This window comes from Silene latifolia, chromosome 7 (genome assembly GCF_048544455.1).
Source record: "Silene latifolia isolate original U9 population chromosome 7, ASM4854445v1, whole genome shotgun sequence".
Classification (NCBI taxonomy): Eukaryota; Viridiplantae; Streptophyta; class Magnoliopsida; order Caryophyllales; family Caryophyllaceae; genus Silene; species Silene latifolia.
Window position 1 is genome coordinate 75,832,507 of NC_133532.1, and position 16,671 is coordinate 75,849,177.

The 16,671-nt window shown below is 36.4% G+C and overlaps 1 protein-coding gene across 1 annotated transcript; it reads left to right on the plus strand.

The window, feature by feature from the left end:
* Positions 1–1,287: 1,287 nt before the first annotated feature.
* On the plus strand, positions 1,288–15,577 carry LOC141590251 (uncharacterized). Its single transcript, XM_074410855.1, has 14 exons — positions 1,288–1,469; positions 1,553–1,654; positions 3,060–3,133; positions 3,224–3,295; positions 3,386–3,403; positions 4,181–4,215; positions 4,271–4,321; positions 4,800–4,850; positions 5,859–5,918; positions 6,012–6,094; positions 7,793–7,937; positions 12,241–12,291; positions 13,499–13,603; positions 15,072–15,577. Exons 2-14 carry the CDS (start codon positions 1,587–1,589, stop codon positions 15,210–15,212), a joined length of 954 nt encoding a protein of 317 aa, XP_074266956.1. The 5' UTR covers positions 1,288–1,469; positions 1,553–1,586; the 3' UTR covers positions 15,213–15,577.
* The last annotated feature ends 1,094 nt before the right edge of the window (positions 15,578–16,671 follow it).

The following is a 16,671-nucleotide window of genomic DNA, read 5'->3' on the forward strand; positions in this document are numbered from 1 at the left end:
TTGTCGTGGGCGTGTCCCTGGCACCGATGGTTGTGGTTACGTCTAGGCGTGTCCCGGTACCGGCTTGGTGATTGTATAATCGTGTCTCATTCATATCATTTACATGTTGCATTTTTATTTATTACGTTGTGTCTTATGTTTATTTATTGAAACTAACGTGTTGTGTGTCCGTGTAATTGTCACCTATTTCCCGGTGGTTTCAGGTCGATCCATATGATATTTCCGATCATATGGGGGAGCGGTGTTAATCTGAGTTGTATTTGGTGTCAGGCGGGAGACGGACGAGCTTCATACTTGGAATCGAGTTGGCATGAGATAGTCTTTTTTAGAGGGTCGTAATAGTATGACTTGTATTCATTTATTCATTTGTTTACGGTTATGTAATTCACTAAACTATCATTTATAATAAATGTTTCTTGATTGTATCTCTGATTCACCGCCTCGGAAAACCGAGATGGTAACATCTCCCCAATAACTTGGCCGGGTAAGAAGGAGGTGTTACACGTGTGCTCCACACAACCTTCCAAGACGAGTTATTAACAATCCTCGATACTAGATACCACATTTCATCATTTCTCGTCTCGTTGTAACGTTGTTAATCGACCAATAACATGTTACAAATTCATTCAATGAACCAAAATCGCGTTTTAACATCTTTACTACGTTGTAAAACGGTTGCATCATCTTTTAATACCTTATTCAAGGTGCCACGTCATCAAATGTACGCCGCCTTGATCCGCGCACCAAGAATAGTGTACTTTATTTACTACCGCTAACATTTCTCAACTTTTTATCTGGAGATTACGTTTTGTTTTGCAAAAGAAAATGCTTTATAAATTTCTTAAATTTGTTAACGAAAAATTACAAGCAAATTTTAGTTTTAAAAAAAATTATCCGGTTATAGGCCGAGGTGAGTTTGGGTCGAGTAAAATGGATTCAGCTTTGACTTACAGGTCAGTTCAGCTCGGTTCGCGTCAGGTCGGGTTTGTGGTGAAACGGGTTTCGGGTTGGTTCAAGTCGAGACACAAGTCGGTCCCGGTGCTTTTATTTCGGGTTCTATCGGTTTATAGGTTAACATTCAGGTCGGTTCATGTGGGTTTTGGTTAAGCGAATCTTTGCGTTCCACCGAGTCGGTTTTCGGATAAGTCGGGTTGGTTTTTCGAGTTGACATCAACTTTTGTTAGTCTATTTATAAACTATGTTTATATAAAAGTATTGAACATTAAGTAATTTTAAAAGTCGCTAGATATCTAGAATTCAACTCCAACTAGTTAAAAATCAACCTGAGAATGAATTGAGAAGCCAAACCAGCTAAAATCTATCTCAAACCTGAAATGATCCCATCAGTTAAATAAAGAAAGAGAAGGAAACAAATGTTTCGATTATTACAATGCGCTAGCACTTGTACTACCACTGCCATTGTTCCACCTTCCCTCTACTTATCAATTATCATCACCCATCAGATTCAGGTAATCTCTACTCTCTGAAAATCGTATACAAATTATACACTACTTATTTAAGTGCCCAATTTTGCTTACTATGATTGTTTCAGGTTCAAGTTTAATCGACATTACAACTCTTCTCAAATGGGTTTTCTTAGTGTCAACTCTGATCACTCTATTAAAGCAAGCCCTCGTTTCTGCAATTTATCTGGGTATTTTTTTTCCTTCTTTTCGTTTATTTCCCTTTCCTTGCTAATTTCACGCGTGATTTTACTAGCTAGATTCATCTTACAGTAGTTATTGTTTATGGATGCAATAAGTCTCTTAAGACCGGTCACTTTTCGTCTTAAGCTGAAGACGGAGTAAATGTGACCCATTTACAATAAAAAAAAAACCATTTTTTGATGAAAAGTTACCAGAACAAATTTTTTAAGTGGTAACATTCTGTCCTTAAAATGGTCACTTTTTGTCGTTAAAATGGCGACATTTGCCCTCGCATACAGCTGTAGACGAAAAGCGCCGTCTACAATGAGAATTTGGGGGATGGATAAACAACACTACTACACAAACATACCCATTAGAAAAAGCTGTTTTCGAATGAATAGAATGAAAAATGTGTCGGGAATTGTATGAAATGACTTCCACTTCACAATAATGAAAAAGCGCAACCAGTATATGGAGCCCTTTTTCTGTATTCCATCACAATCCATAACCAAAGAACCAAGGAATAACGAGTCATTGGATTCACCCAAAATGGAAAATGCGTTACCAATGACGCGAAAGTGGTAAACAACCCCCTTAAGTTTACTTCTACGTGAGATTAAGCCCCTTAAGTTTGATTTGGAGTAAATAACCCCCTTAACTTTGATATAAACTGAAATCAAGCCCCTTTTATTTTTCCAGCCAAAATTTCACCTGATTTTTCAATTTCTCACCAATTTCTCATATCGGTGTACATATTAGGTATAAATTTCTCTCGTATACGTTTACTTTTTCATTTGTGTGCTCCTGTCATCAAGTAAGGGTGGTGATGATGATCCTCAAAAACTGTCGAGTTGTTTGCTCGGTAATCTAAGATCAAATCTATGGTTTGCCAACTTGGTCTTCCCCTCCAAAATTACAAATTAAATTGTTCAAGATGCAGCTATTATTCTTAGCATCATTCAAGGGTGTTGGTAGGGAAAAATATGTTGTACGATTATTGAGTGTGCGCAATTACTGGAATTCATAATTATTCTTCATTCACATTTTAGTCGGCATTTTGATTGTTAATATCAAGAGTTATAATCATGTGTTTTTTAAGAAGCTATAAATATTGCGATACATCTACATGTATAAAGTAATAAGGAGTGAAATTTATACCTAATATATACACCGATATGAGAAATTGGTGAGAAATTGAAAAATCCGGGGAGATTTTGGCCGGAAAAATAAAAGGGGTTTGATTTCACTTTATAGCAAAGTTAAGGGGGTTATTTACTCCAAATCAAACTTAAGGGGCTTAATCTCACGTAGAAGTAAACTTAAGGGGCTTGTTTACCACTTTCACGAATGATATACTGTTTTATGTAAGTTAAATAAATCACTGCTTGATATGTTTTTATTTGGTGGGTGCAGTCATATGACTGAGTTGCTGGAAATTCACTCTCCAAATCCCACATTGCACATCTTATTCATACCTGGAAATCCAGGTTCTTTTTTCTTCTTCATCATCTTCTACTCTTCTTACCTCTTAGGGTTGGTGAAGAAATGACCTTGGATTGTACTGATTTGAACTGCAGGTATTATTAATTTTTACAAGGACTTCGTCGAATCATTGTATGAGCTACTTCAAGGAAATGCATCAGTCACAGGTATGCTATTAGTTTTCCTTGTGCTTTAATACACATGACAGAAATAAGTAACAAACATTTCTCAATAAAGTTCTTTTGTTTGATTCTCAGCTATTGGGCACATATCCTGCATTTACGACTAAGGTATGTACTTGTCAAAGCCCAGCATTGCTTTAAATATATTAACATCGTTAACTGTGGTATGAATATATGACCATTAGCGTCGAGCCTTCTAATTACCTAAGCTATCAACTATGATTTGTGTCCCATGATTATCTACTCCCTCCATTCAACAATTATCACCCCATTTCAATATAATACCTCTCACATATAATAGAGAAATGGGGTGATAATTGTTGAATGGAGGGAGTATTATTTTACTGTATATACCGAAAGTTATGTTAATAGTTTGAAGACCGTATGTTGCCTAAGGTAGAAATTGTCACTTTTGGCATCTTTTGCTTTGTGTGGGAAATGCATGCTTTGCTTAATATGGGTGAACTGATTGACCTACAGAAACGTTGCCCCGTTGTCTCATAGACTCCCGCCTTAGGCTCCAAAGGGAGTCAGATGTACGAAACATTGCCTGTGTGCTGAAAGTGTTTATGGATGACCTGTAGCCTATAACAAAAATGGAGTCAAGAATTGCATCGACGAACTATTACTTTACTATATAAAAATTGCAAGCAACCTGGGGATTACTTTCATTAATTTCATCACACTCAAAAGCCCATGAATATAGGGTCCACCATTTGTGAACGGTTTGAGACTTATATGAAGTCTTCTGTTATGAATTTTCGAAAGGCTTGTTTCTGCAAAAGACAATGAAGTGTAAGTGTAACTAGAGGGCTTTGTGCTATTTATGTGGTTATGAGCGTGCTTTTGAAATTTTTGCGAAGTGTGTAGATTTTCTTATTATACTTGGTGAAGTTTCTTTCCAGGTTAATAATACTACTTCTAAAATGTCTCCCTTTCTCCATTCTGTATGTTTTATAGGATTGGGAACATGGGCGTTTATTCACATTGGAGGAACAAATCAACCACAAGGTATTTCTTTGTCTTTTATTGGCAACAGCTGTATGTATCTCTCTTCACATATCATTTCCAATGGAGCCAAAGACTCGTTACTCTTTGGTTCTGGTCCATCTAGATTACGATGGAATAAAGCAAAATGGCTCACTAAAGTGGTTGAGCTTCTTTCTCTTGTGAAGTAGCAGCCCTTCGATGCAATTCTCAACGTAATTTTCATCTTGGCCTGTTTTGAAACAGTCTTCTGTGTTGCTAACACAAGGGCAAGATTGCATACATTCGACCCCCCTACCTCCCAATTTGAGGGAGCCATTGAGGCAATGGGGTAATGTGGTTGCTGTAATCAACTTCATAATCAAGATAGTTGAGCTGAATATCTCAATTAAGGGTGCCTTCTGGCTGCCAGTGACGATGATATTATAAAAATTAATTATCCATTTTGGCAAACTAGCTAATGATGTGTAGTCTAATTACAATATTATATTTGCTCCTGAAGGTGGATTTTATTACCCATGAGCTCCAGAACAGTAACATTCCAGTGATACTGGTAAGTAAACCCCATTTGAATTTTGTTCTTGCAGCTATCTTTAATGATATTAAATGCTTTTTGGCTCGGAGGATTTTTCACCAGTGAAATCATTATATTGTGATATTATGCCTTTCGGTATCTGCGTCACCTTGCAATTGGGTGTATGTTAGCATTACCTAAGTGGTCGTTTGGTTAATATAGGAATTGGAAGTTTAATGAAATAATTTCCTATGTCCCAAATCATGTGAATTTGCAATCCCTCATTTTGTTTTGTTTTTCTTTTCTAAAAATAACACCGAAAACAAACTTTGTTTCCGCAGTTCATGGGAATTTTAAATTCCATGTCTTTCAAAAGCCAATCTATCCCCACTAAGTAGTTGAGCAAATGTAAGGACAACGCTAACAGATGGAGGACTAAACTTGTAACACCTTAGTACAACATTACTTGGAACAAAAGGAATCATTGTAATTTTGCTGACAAAGCTTCTACACTACAACAATTCCAATTTCGTTTCTTGAGTGGAGTTAAGCACTTCATACTCACCGGGACTCATCTTTCGCTCTCTTTTTACCTTTTTAGATAAGATTACTCATGATAGGTTGAGAGCTTAATCCCCTTGTCGTCAGTTTCTATAGGTGTGACATGTTGTGCTGACATTTTGTACATGGGCGGTCACCCCTTTGATTTATTATTTAATCAAGATACTCCATTAGCTTACAACAAACATGCTCTTGAACTCTATATTTGTTGGAATTTGCGAGAACATTGGTAATATGCTCACAATAATGATGAATAAATAAAATATATTGAAGAGTCTTATCTCGGTTGTGTTGGATATTTATTTTGTGATGTTTGCAAAGTTACTATATCAAGCCATTAGCTTGAAAATGTAATTCAGAGGATTCAGGACACTTGTTCTGCCTGTTGGTGGCAACAAGTTATGTGTATCACTCTGAAGTTTTGAGCAACTGTTTTTGAGTATTCTGCAGTTTACTACGGGATCTGATTTCTAGATATTTTTGAAGGTTGGACATTCTGTTGGATCTTATATATCAATTGAAGTTTTCAAAAGAGCTTCACACAAGGTGCTCAGTTTAATTGCAACTAAACTTTTACATGCTTTTTTTGTATTTTCTGTAACACAATTAATTATTTTTGATTAAATTCGTGTCTTTCAGGTTGTTTATTTTGTTGGGCTATATCCATTTTTAACTCTAAATGCTGAATCGTCAAAGCAAACTGCAATCAAGAAGCTAACAGCGTAAATATCTATCTTCATACTTGTACGAAATATGATCATCATTTGCTAGCAGCTGTCTATCATTCCTCTACTTTATATAGGGTTCTTCCAAAATAATAGCTTTATACTTTTTATTGTTTACAAACTTAATTGCCTGGCATCTTGACAATCCATCGCATTAAAGTCACTGGTCAATTTTGGCTCACTTCTCGCATTGGAAACATCCTCTTTACCTGCACTTCCTCAAGTAAAGATGCAGTGCGGTATGAATGAGATTGCTATTTTACCTCGCCTGTGGTGAGAGCCATATGAGAGAATTAATTGGTGGCAAGAATTTAGTAATTTGTAGATACAGTAGCAAGAATTAGTCTCAGACTCTCAGCTTGGAAAGCTTCAAGGAAGCGTCTTTTCTGCACCCATTTTTGTTTAATAGAACAATGAAATAGCTTGAGATTATTAAAAGAGCAACAGAGAACATGGAGTTCTCATATTCAAGATCTTTAGTTCCGTTGTAGAAATGTAATTCAGATACCCTTAAAACGCTATTGCTTTGGCCTATAAATATGCTAGAAGTATAACCCTTCCACAAGTATAATCAAAAGAATGTCTCGACCATGAATATATATCATAATTGCGGTCTACCTAGATACATCAAGTAACAAACTAACACATCATATCTCCATATCTGTTTTCCACTTCACCACCTTTTGTACTGCCCAAGCCTCGAAATTAAAATGCTATTAAAACTTCGGTTGAACAGGGATCACCCCAAATACTAATCAACCTCAACCACAAATTATAAGCTACATCCACGAGGCATGAAGGCTTGCATTTCTCACAACTATACCAGTACATGACACATGCATTTGGAGTTTGGACTAGTAGATGTGCCGGGCTTGTGCCTCTGAATATTGTCGGAACTCTCGGAAGTGTTTATTCTACGTTTCTACCTAGTACAATAGTCTAGCAAAAGCCGCCTAGCTTAAAAATGCCTTTCATTATCAAGCTTATATAGATGATATTGGTGTAGTGAGATGATGAATGAGCCTACCAAATGTTAACTTCAGCACCTCCCATCAAAAGAAAAGCATCCTATATAGAAATTGACGCCATTAGCTAATCCATCTCCCATCATTAAGGAAACCTTTGTAAAACAAATTCTAAGAATCCCCATAAAATTGATGAAATTTGAGATGATGGCATTGTGTAATTAGAAAGACAAAAAATGTTGGGAAATAAAGTTGAGAAGGTTACATTTGTTTTGTTCCCATCATCTTAGAATCGAACGTGTTCCCCCATTTCCGACCTTATGTTTAATCAAACCTAACCATTGATCTGAAAACTTGGAAATGAATAAGCGGAAGCATATGTAGCCTAAGTTCTGGATGAAAAACTCCAAACCAGTACTTTGGATGTTATATTGACTTCTAATTACGTATTCTATTTGGGACTTCAAGTCGAATTGAGCATTAGTGAAATCTAACGGATAAAACAGATGACTTACTCGGTTTAGTTACCTTCGTTAGTCCTTGCCATGTGCGCACTCACACCAACATAACGTACAATGTACAACGCGAACTGCTTAATCCAACACCTGATACAAAGCCAGAAATTGCATGAATGATCCAGCACCCTATACTAACATTCTAAATGCTATTTGATCATGCTTGGCATATATTTCATACTCAACAAATGACACCCAATATTCGTCCTTTTCAGGTCTCCTACACTGCGTTTAATATTTAGCTTATTTGTTGCACTGATGGGGCTTATCCCTGGTTGGTCAAGGTTTATTGTGACGAAGACCATAGGGAGTTCATGGTCTGACACTGCAATTGATGCTGGTTGCTCTCACTTGTTAAAGGTACACCTTTTACGTCCTGTAGTAAGTTTAAGGCATTTCTCTCAATGGAAAGGAACATGTTTGCATAGGTTTGAATGTGTAAAGACTAAAGTTGTGAATGAATGCCAACAGGGTTCATTTACTGTAAAGAGCAGCAAATAGCTGAATTGAGATATCTCTTTCCTCCAAACTTTTATAGGACCTGGGTTGCTAATTCTGCTATGTTAGTTAGACTTGGCTACAAGTAGGACTGACAAACTCGATCCAACCCGTACCACACTGGAACAGAGGATCCAAGTTTGACCCGCAACCTTATTGTCACATACTAATCATTATACCTAAATAGCTTGATAATAATACACTCGAAATTAACCTGAACCCGAAAAGAATCAGCAAAACCCGAATCCTTGCAAATACTACCCGACCTAACTCGACCCAATTGACCCGTTTGCTAGGTTTAGCTACATGTCTCCAATAACGGTGTGAGTTAAGGTGTCTTGAGCCAGCTACAATCAGGAAAAAAAATTCAAATTATTTTTGGTTTAAACGAAGCACCCTCACCCATTCTTAAGTGTCAAGCATGATTTAAAATCGCGCCATCGCGGTAAACGACGTCTCGGAATTGTCCTCAACTCGGCCGTTGCGCTCTAAGTCGCGGTATATATAATGTTTTTATCTTTTAGTAAATTACTTAATACATTTTAAATTGGCGCCTCATCAATTTTCATATTTTAGCTCATTGTATTTGAATGCAAAATTAATCAAGGCAAATTGAGTAATATCATGAAATGTGTATTTTAATGAAAATACTCCGTATTATCTTAACTCAAAGCCAATGATTTCATTTTATAAATTTTCTCAATTATTTTACGTAGTTGCTCTTTCATGGACAAAGATTACTCTTTTATGGACTTTTTGTCATCACTTTTCCATAACTTACCCTTCCCTCAAAAACAAAGTAAACAAACTCTCTCTAATTCTCTTTTCCCAAAATTAATCAAATCCGTTTAAATTACTCAATTATGTACGTTAGTTCTCATGTCGATCGAGTAATAATTCAAATTTATTAACTATCAAATCAGGGGAATTAAATTGATATAGACTAATGAAATTAGGGTTTAAAGAAATTATTGGGAACGAAAAAGGGAACACGCCTGTACAAACTACATGGCATACAGAAATGACGGGGAACGGACCATGCTCATGGATTAGTATCAATAACATACTTTGGGAGGCTCGAATGTATGCCAACTAAGTTACTAAATTCTTACTTTGCTTTACAAACATCTGTATAATAAGAATTGATAAGTTTGCGCATGGATACCGCAACCTGTGATGCTCGGACTCTTCACCTGACCCTGAGGATCCGGACACGGAGCCGGACATGGATCCTTGACGGATCCTTCTATGAGAAATCGGTGTGAGAGTGTTTTGTTTTTAACATCTGTTTTGTACAGCCCTATATCAAGAGTGATCTTGACATGAATTTAATGCCGTAATAAAGTCTTCATTCATGTTAAAAATGAAAAAACTACTTTTCCTTTCTTTTCTTTGACTTGTTTAACTAATAATCAATTTATTTTCAAAAAAATAAAACATTAGCCGAGTCCAAATCAAATTAGGATCCTCGTATCCGAGTCCTTGTTTTTGAGATTTCAAGGATCGGACCCTCGGATCCGTGTCGGATCCTCGTATCCGAGTCCGAGCATCATAGACCGCAACAATTGTGACGTAAATTGAGATGAGATAATAATGGATGAGGGTTGAGAAATCTGGCTTAGTACTTCTCTCAGATTTTAGGAAATGACCGACTCGGTTGAAACGGGTGGTGCGGTGGTGTGAGTGGTGCGGTGGCTAGTCTGGTCGGTGGTTGGATGGTGGGGTAATTGAGAGATTTATTATATTCAATTAAGATGGAAAATAAGGGGTAGAAATGACAAGGGTATAATGGTCATTTATGTCCATGATTGAGTAATCATGTCCATGAATGAGCATGACCCTTATTTTAATTAAAGTTTTTTTTGGTTGCGTACCTAATAGTAGCAATTTATATTTTTGTTTTTATTTATACGAAGTAAGTATACGCTCCCAATGACAGTTTTAGCAATGTGCCGTTTTTAATTTTATTCCAATTTTATTTATTTTATTAATTAAAAGATTATATTTTAGTTTTTTAATGAAAAGATTATAGTTTAATAATTAAATTATATTTAATGGAAGTGTAATAGTTTAACGAAGGAAAGTTCCATTTGTTTCCTTATTTACGTAAGTGCATTTTGGAGGGAAACCAAATTGGTTAGAAATGCTTGTTTTTCCATTTTTCTATGGAGTCAAAGATTCATTACTCTCATTTGATGTAGTTTTCGACGCAGTTTTCATTTTTGGTCATTCGGAAACAGTCTCTTTGTCTTGCTAACACAAGGGTAAGACTAGGGTAAAACTGCGTACGCACTGGGGTAATGTTGTTGGTGGTGGTGGTGAGAAATACTTGGCATAATCTCTCTACCCTTCAAATCAATCAATTGCAAGAGGTCACTTAATAAACACAACTTGCTTTACTCTTTCTCTTTAATCAAAAATTATACTTTCCCTTGTCAATAACAATTTTAGAGGGATTCGGCATCTTAAACTACCCTAATTATCAAATAACTCAACCAAAGCAAGTGGGTTTAATTCAATTAAAGCATTATAGACAATGACTTGGGAAAGGGGACAATGTTGATTAGCAGTAAACTAGCATTTAGTCCTTTAACCACTAAAAGATTCTTATCCTAACCCAAACACATTCATGTTCAACAATCCAATGAGGGGAAGATTCACCACATCATTAATCAATCAAATCTAAATATCTAATATGAAGAATAGTAAATGATTGAATGAATTCAAACAAAGATGATCAAGCAATGAGAGAATTTCAAACAACCATTACATTAAGAACATAAGGAATCAATGTCGAAACAAGAGATGAAGATTAATATTTTCTCACAATCGCAAGATTAGAAGGTTTGACAAATTACACCAAGATGAGGGATTAGTTCTACAGAAAGATGATTAACAGAAAACCATAGGAAAACCTCTCCAACCAAGTATTTTTCAGAATATGTAAAACCTCATGAATTAGGCCTATTTATATGAAAGAACGAAAATGGGCGTGAGAAACACAAAAGTAGCTTTAAAAATGTCTGTGACGGCGCTTAGGCATGAACTGCGCCTTGTTTCTGGCTAGTGCTCCGCCCTTTTATTGCTTGCCCGCTTTTACTTTAGTTGACCCCGTTCTTTTGGGCATCCTTGTCTTTCATTCTTGGGCCTCAAAGTGCATGGTTCGTTCTTTCTTCTTGGTCTTGTTGAAACATGTCCAAAACCGATCATTTACTTAGTTAGGATGAAAGTCGGGATTTCCTCAATTTTGCTTGCAAAACTGCTCCAAAACCCCCTGTTATTTGCCTAATTACTTCTAATATACTCCCCTATTAAATGCTATACATCAGGTTGCTCTAAAAGCCTAAATCTATCATGAAAGATCATGCCGTCAGACCATTGTTACGTGTAGGAATGTAGGATTGCCCTCCTGATTGATTTGATATTCTTCTCTAATTGAATGCAGTTGGTTTGTTCTAACCGTTAAACGCCCTGAAATTTGGACAGTAAATTTTTATTGTAATCTATTTTGCTACTGTAAAGAAGCTGAGTAGTCGAGGGTCTACACTGGGTTCATTTATCAATAGTGAAGCCCCAGCTCAAACATAAAAGGGGGGACATGTCAAGTTCGAGTTGTCTGTCAAGTATGTCAACCTCATTCTTCAAACTCAACTCGAGTTTGACTTGTTTGGCTAATCAAACCCTGAGTTGAGCAGGAGCCGATTTTGTAAATGACTAATAAACAGGTTAGGTACAAAATACTTGATAAACTAGTTACAAGTAGGTTTTTGATGGTTAATACTTAATGCGCGAGTTACATTTGAAGTGTACATACTTTTTGAAAACATAATTGAATTTGTTTCCGAACATAGGTGAAGTGGGGTCCACCTCAAGCGTCACCTATTTATCAAACGAGTCACTTTGGTCGCACGTGGTTGTGAGCCATTAAGTGCTTATTTTCGCCTAGACCTCTAAGTGTAATGATGAACTGCCATGTCATTGTAGGAGTCACTCTTATCAGAGGCTCGTTGATACACAGTTAGATAGCTTTCAATTGTATTACATATTTCCTGATGTTTCTACCCGCTATTAAAGGCCTTGTTTTTGACAAGTCACGTGTATGTGTTTGCTGAATAGAATTTTAATTCCATGTGGTGTATTAAATATTTCTTACTGGGCAATGCAGTACCATACTATCCGGAATGTTCTCTTCATGGCTATGACAGAGTTCCAGAAGGTAATTTTCCAATGTTTGTCTTTTTATTCTCTTGTTTTTGGTAGTTTTGTTTATACAGAACATATAACATCCCCAATCATTTTCGTCTTGGTTATTGCAATTATCATCTTATATATTTTATTTCGGTTTGGATTTTTTGTCAAAAACTACCTTATATTTAGGGGTATTTGTAAAAATACTACCTTATATTATTTTTCTTGTTTTAGACTACCTTTGATTTCTCATTTTTTGGTCAATAACTACCTACGCTAAGAGTCTAGACATATTTGGTCTGTTTTGCGGCTTTAACCTGTCTCACATGACTCTTTTATGTTTTAATCTTACTTAGGCCTGATTTTGGGAAGTGACGCTTAACTTTAGTAGATGTTTGTAGTTATTATTGAAATGTGAAATTCATAAATTTTTCTTATCTGAAGTCAAATTGTCGATTGAATGTGATTGATTATTGTTGTTTGGTGTTAACAAAGACATATGAGATAGGTTAATGTCGCTAAATAGACCAAATCTCGCTATATTTTCGGCATAGATAGTTATTGACCAAAAAATGAGAAAACGAAGGTAGTCTAAAACAAGAAAAATAATATAAGGTAGTATTTTTACAAATACCCCTAAATATAAGGTAGTTTTTGACAAAAAACCCTTTCGGTTTCTCTAACATGTGCCCTAAGGGCACACATTGAGAAAAGAATAGAAAAAGTTTCAAGTTTTCCTGCCTAAAGCACATTTCCTATTTTGATAAAATCTCTTATTTGCTTTCCTATTTTGACATAATCCCTTATTTAAAATTCGTCTTTAAGATTTTTGTGATAAAAAATTCGTTCATTGTATGCTAAATCGTACCTAAAAGATATGCTAATAAAAAAATTATAAACAATTTCATTAATTTTGTTTAAAAAAATACACATTTCATGACATTACTCAATTTTTTGGATTAGTTTTATAGTTATTTTTTTTTTCTAAAAATAAACACTCTATAAATACCGCGCATTCATTGCGCGGGATCTAAACTAGTTAAAGAAACATTTACGAGGTTATTTAGTTAATTATGGTAAATATTAGTTTGACATCAATTTCTGATGATATATTCTTAAGAATCTTTTTTCTAATTAAGCTTCTTATCGTGTGCCCTTAGGTACACGTTAGAAAAACCAATATTTTTTTTAAATAAAATGATCGATTGGTCTGACTATGGTCAGTTTCATATCAGTTCTCCGAAGAACCAGATTGGAAGTTCTTGAGAGGAAATCAAGATCAAATTGCGTTTCTTTTTGGCATAGATGATCACTGGGGCCCTTTATTCTTGTTTGAAGAGGTATGCCATTTTCTGTTTGTCTACCGAAGCCGTTTGGTTGGAATTTGCTTGCAATGTTTATTGAGGAATATTTGGTCGGAAAGTTCTGCCTTTTCCTCATTGACATGTCAGTCACTTTATACAAGTATAGCTAAAGTAGGCAACTAAGATATGCATGCTTAAAATTATCTTAATGTACACCATAGTAAATTACAATGATGGAAGGATATCACCAAAACTGCCAATAACGTTAGGAATGACTATCAGCCATACCCTTGGGCAACATGCCGAGAGAATGGTGTCAAACTGAGCTTTACCAGGGACCTTGGTCACGACTTCCAACATTTGCAGAGTTCCGCAAGAAAATCATGTTGCTCTTCGAAGAACATTCACAATGTGTAATGTGATGGGAGCAGCAGGGGAGGGCCTTTTATAACGAATAATGAACTGTTTCTGTAACAAAGTTGCAGAGAAAAACATTAGTATACCCTAGGTTGTGATCGTACCATTGTATAATCTGGATCACGATTTTAATTACCATTGACCTAAGAACCCATCACAGAGAGATCTCTAGAGTGTGTAAAGGCAGAATCATGCAAGTATGCAACTACTACAGTTTTGCCTAACTCATGAATAGGCGAGGAGCTAGAGATGGTAGTGTGACCAAAATCTGTAGTAGTTGACTGATTACGTATTGTATAGTGGAGTATGAGGAGAGGTCCATTGAATGAAGACTTCTCGAGTTGTCATTGAGCGTCTGTAACTCCCAAGTAAGCCGGCTTATCTGAATCCCCTAAGATTGCCTTATGAGCAGAACACAGGAAGTATGCCATATTTTCACAAGCATCTGTGTGGCCATAACACACACAAAAAAAATGACACCGCCTGTGTTACCCTGACTCTCCGACACGGGTGTCAGATACCGCTATATTGTGCTAATATTTCAATTTTTTGGTCTAAAGTGAAGTGTCGGTGTTGGACAAGTAGGTGTCGGACACGCGACATGGCAGCTAAGTGAAGTGTTGGAGTAACATAGGACGCCGCGCACTACCAGTCAAAAGAACCTGTGTGCATATTCTTGTCCATGCTGCCTGAAGATTCAGCAGCAAGCAAAGTATAGGGTAACATGTTCATGCAACACATCATCAAGGCCCATTAAAAATTGATAAATTTTTGCATCTTGATTTTTCAAGTTGAGGTGAGATTATCTCACAGTTGCCACTACATACAGGAATGAAATCAAGATCACATTCATCCAAGGCTTCCCATAGTGAAATGCCACGAGCATAATAGTTAGAAACCAACATACCTCATTGTTCTGGAGTATGGCTTGTCATACCAAGGCATGTTTTCTTGTTTTAAGCCACTGATTGAATTTTTTCCTGAACTAATTGCTTGCCTGTGTCATTCAGCAGGGAATGATGCCCATATTGTGTAGTTGATGACATCAACTTTTTCAAACATTTAATTTGATTTATATTGTCAACAGATCAGCAAGAATGCTCCGAATGTGTCATTGTCGATAGAAAAGGAGGGTCACGACCATGCATTTTCATGCACAGTGGCTGGTTCAAGATGGGTGGCTCAGCATGTAGCTACCTTGATTCAGAAGTGCTTATCTACTCTGTAGCCATGTCTCTGTACCCATTCGTAACTGAAGAAGATTGAAGAGTAAAAAAGCCGTGGGACAAAAATTGTGCAAGAACTACGAATGACGCATAATAATTGGTGAAATGTGGAATATGACAAGCGAGCTAGATGGTCTAGAATCTCAGCACGTTGTGAGGTTTGTGGAGTGATTCGGCTCCAAAAATGTGATCGCACTGGTGTATTTGTTGGGCCAGATCTGGATTGAGCGGTTGGGCCAAACCTTATCTAGGCCTGCGTCAATTCTGTACCTTTTTTTTTTTTTAAATACATTTGAGTACATATGCTATGAATGTGACAAAAAATTCTAACCAGCAGCTAAGCTAACATCAAATACATTTGACTACATATGCTATGAATGTGACAAACAGTGTGGTACACCGTAATTGGGACTGGTGTGATGCATCAGAACTGATAATAGTCGTTTGAGGGTGTAAAGAACCTGATCATCATGTCGCCCTGCATTGTTAGAAGGAGCGTGACTGCTGAAGCCATAAAAGAATGAGCAGGGACATAATCTTACTAATCTTACCGATGACCCTGAGGGATGATTGCTCCACTGTGGTAAGAAGACTCCTGTAGAACTTGTTTTACAAACAAACGTATAAAAGAAGAAAGAGAACCATGCCAGGGGTGATGAATACCCAGTCGGGCAAAAAGAGATTTGCCGTAGATTCTTTGGACAACCTTGGGAACGGGATGATGGACAAACGTTACTATCTCGTCATTTATTGTCTTATTTTATTTTAGGGATTAGGTTGTTCTTTTTATTTTAAGAATGAACGCAATTTGATTATTCACACTTAATTTGTTCAACTTGTCATTTGGTAATTGGGCCCCTCCTCTTTTATTGGTCTTTGTGCTAAAATCAAAGAGTAATAATTGACCGGGATGGAGGATTATCCAGCAAGCGTCGGTGAATATGAAATAATGTTATGGTCAATGTTGTTAAAATCGCGATCCGGATCGTAGAATCGTACGATTCTACGATCCGATTCTACGATCCAAAAATAAATAAACGATCTAAATCGCTCATAGGATCGTTATGGGGTAGAATCGTAGTAGAATCGGTCAGAGAATCGTAGAATCGTTGTAAAATCGTACGATTCTATGTTTTGCCGGCCAATGGGCCACATGTTCTTACAACTTTTTAAGGTCTATTACACTCTTAATTCCATTTCTTTCATTGACTTATGTGACCACTTAGTTATTTAACCCGACTGACTAACAAAAATATGAAAAATGAAATAAAAAAGACGTAAAAATAACCCCCAACTAAACTGTTAATCTCAACTTCGTAATTCTATTTCTTTTGTCAAATACCCACGAACTCTAACGCCCAATTTAAAATTCAATAATCTGCTATCATTGCTCATCACCCATGAACCCTAAATAAGCTTTGACGACTAGTGTTGAATTAGTATGTTGTCCGAGACTCCAAT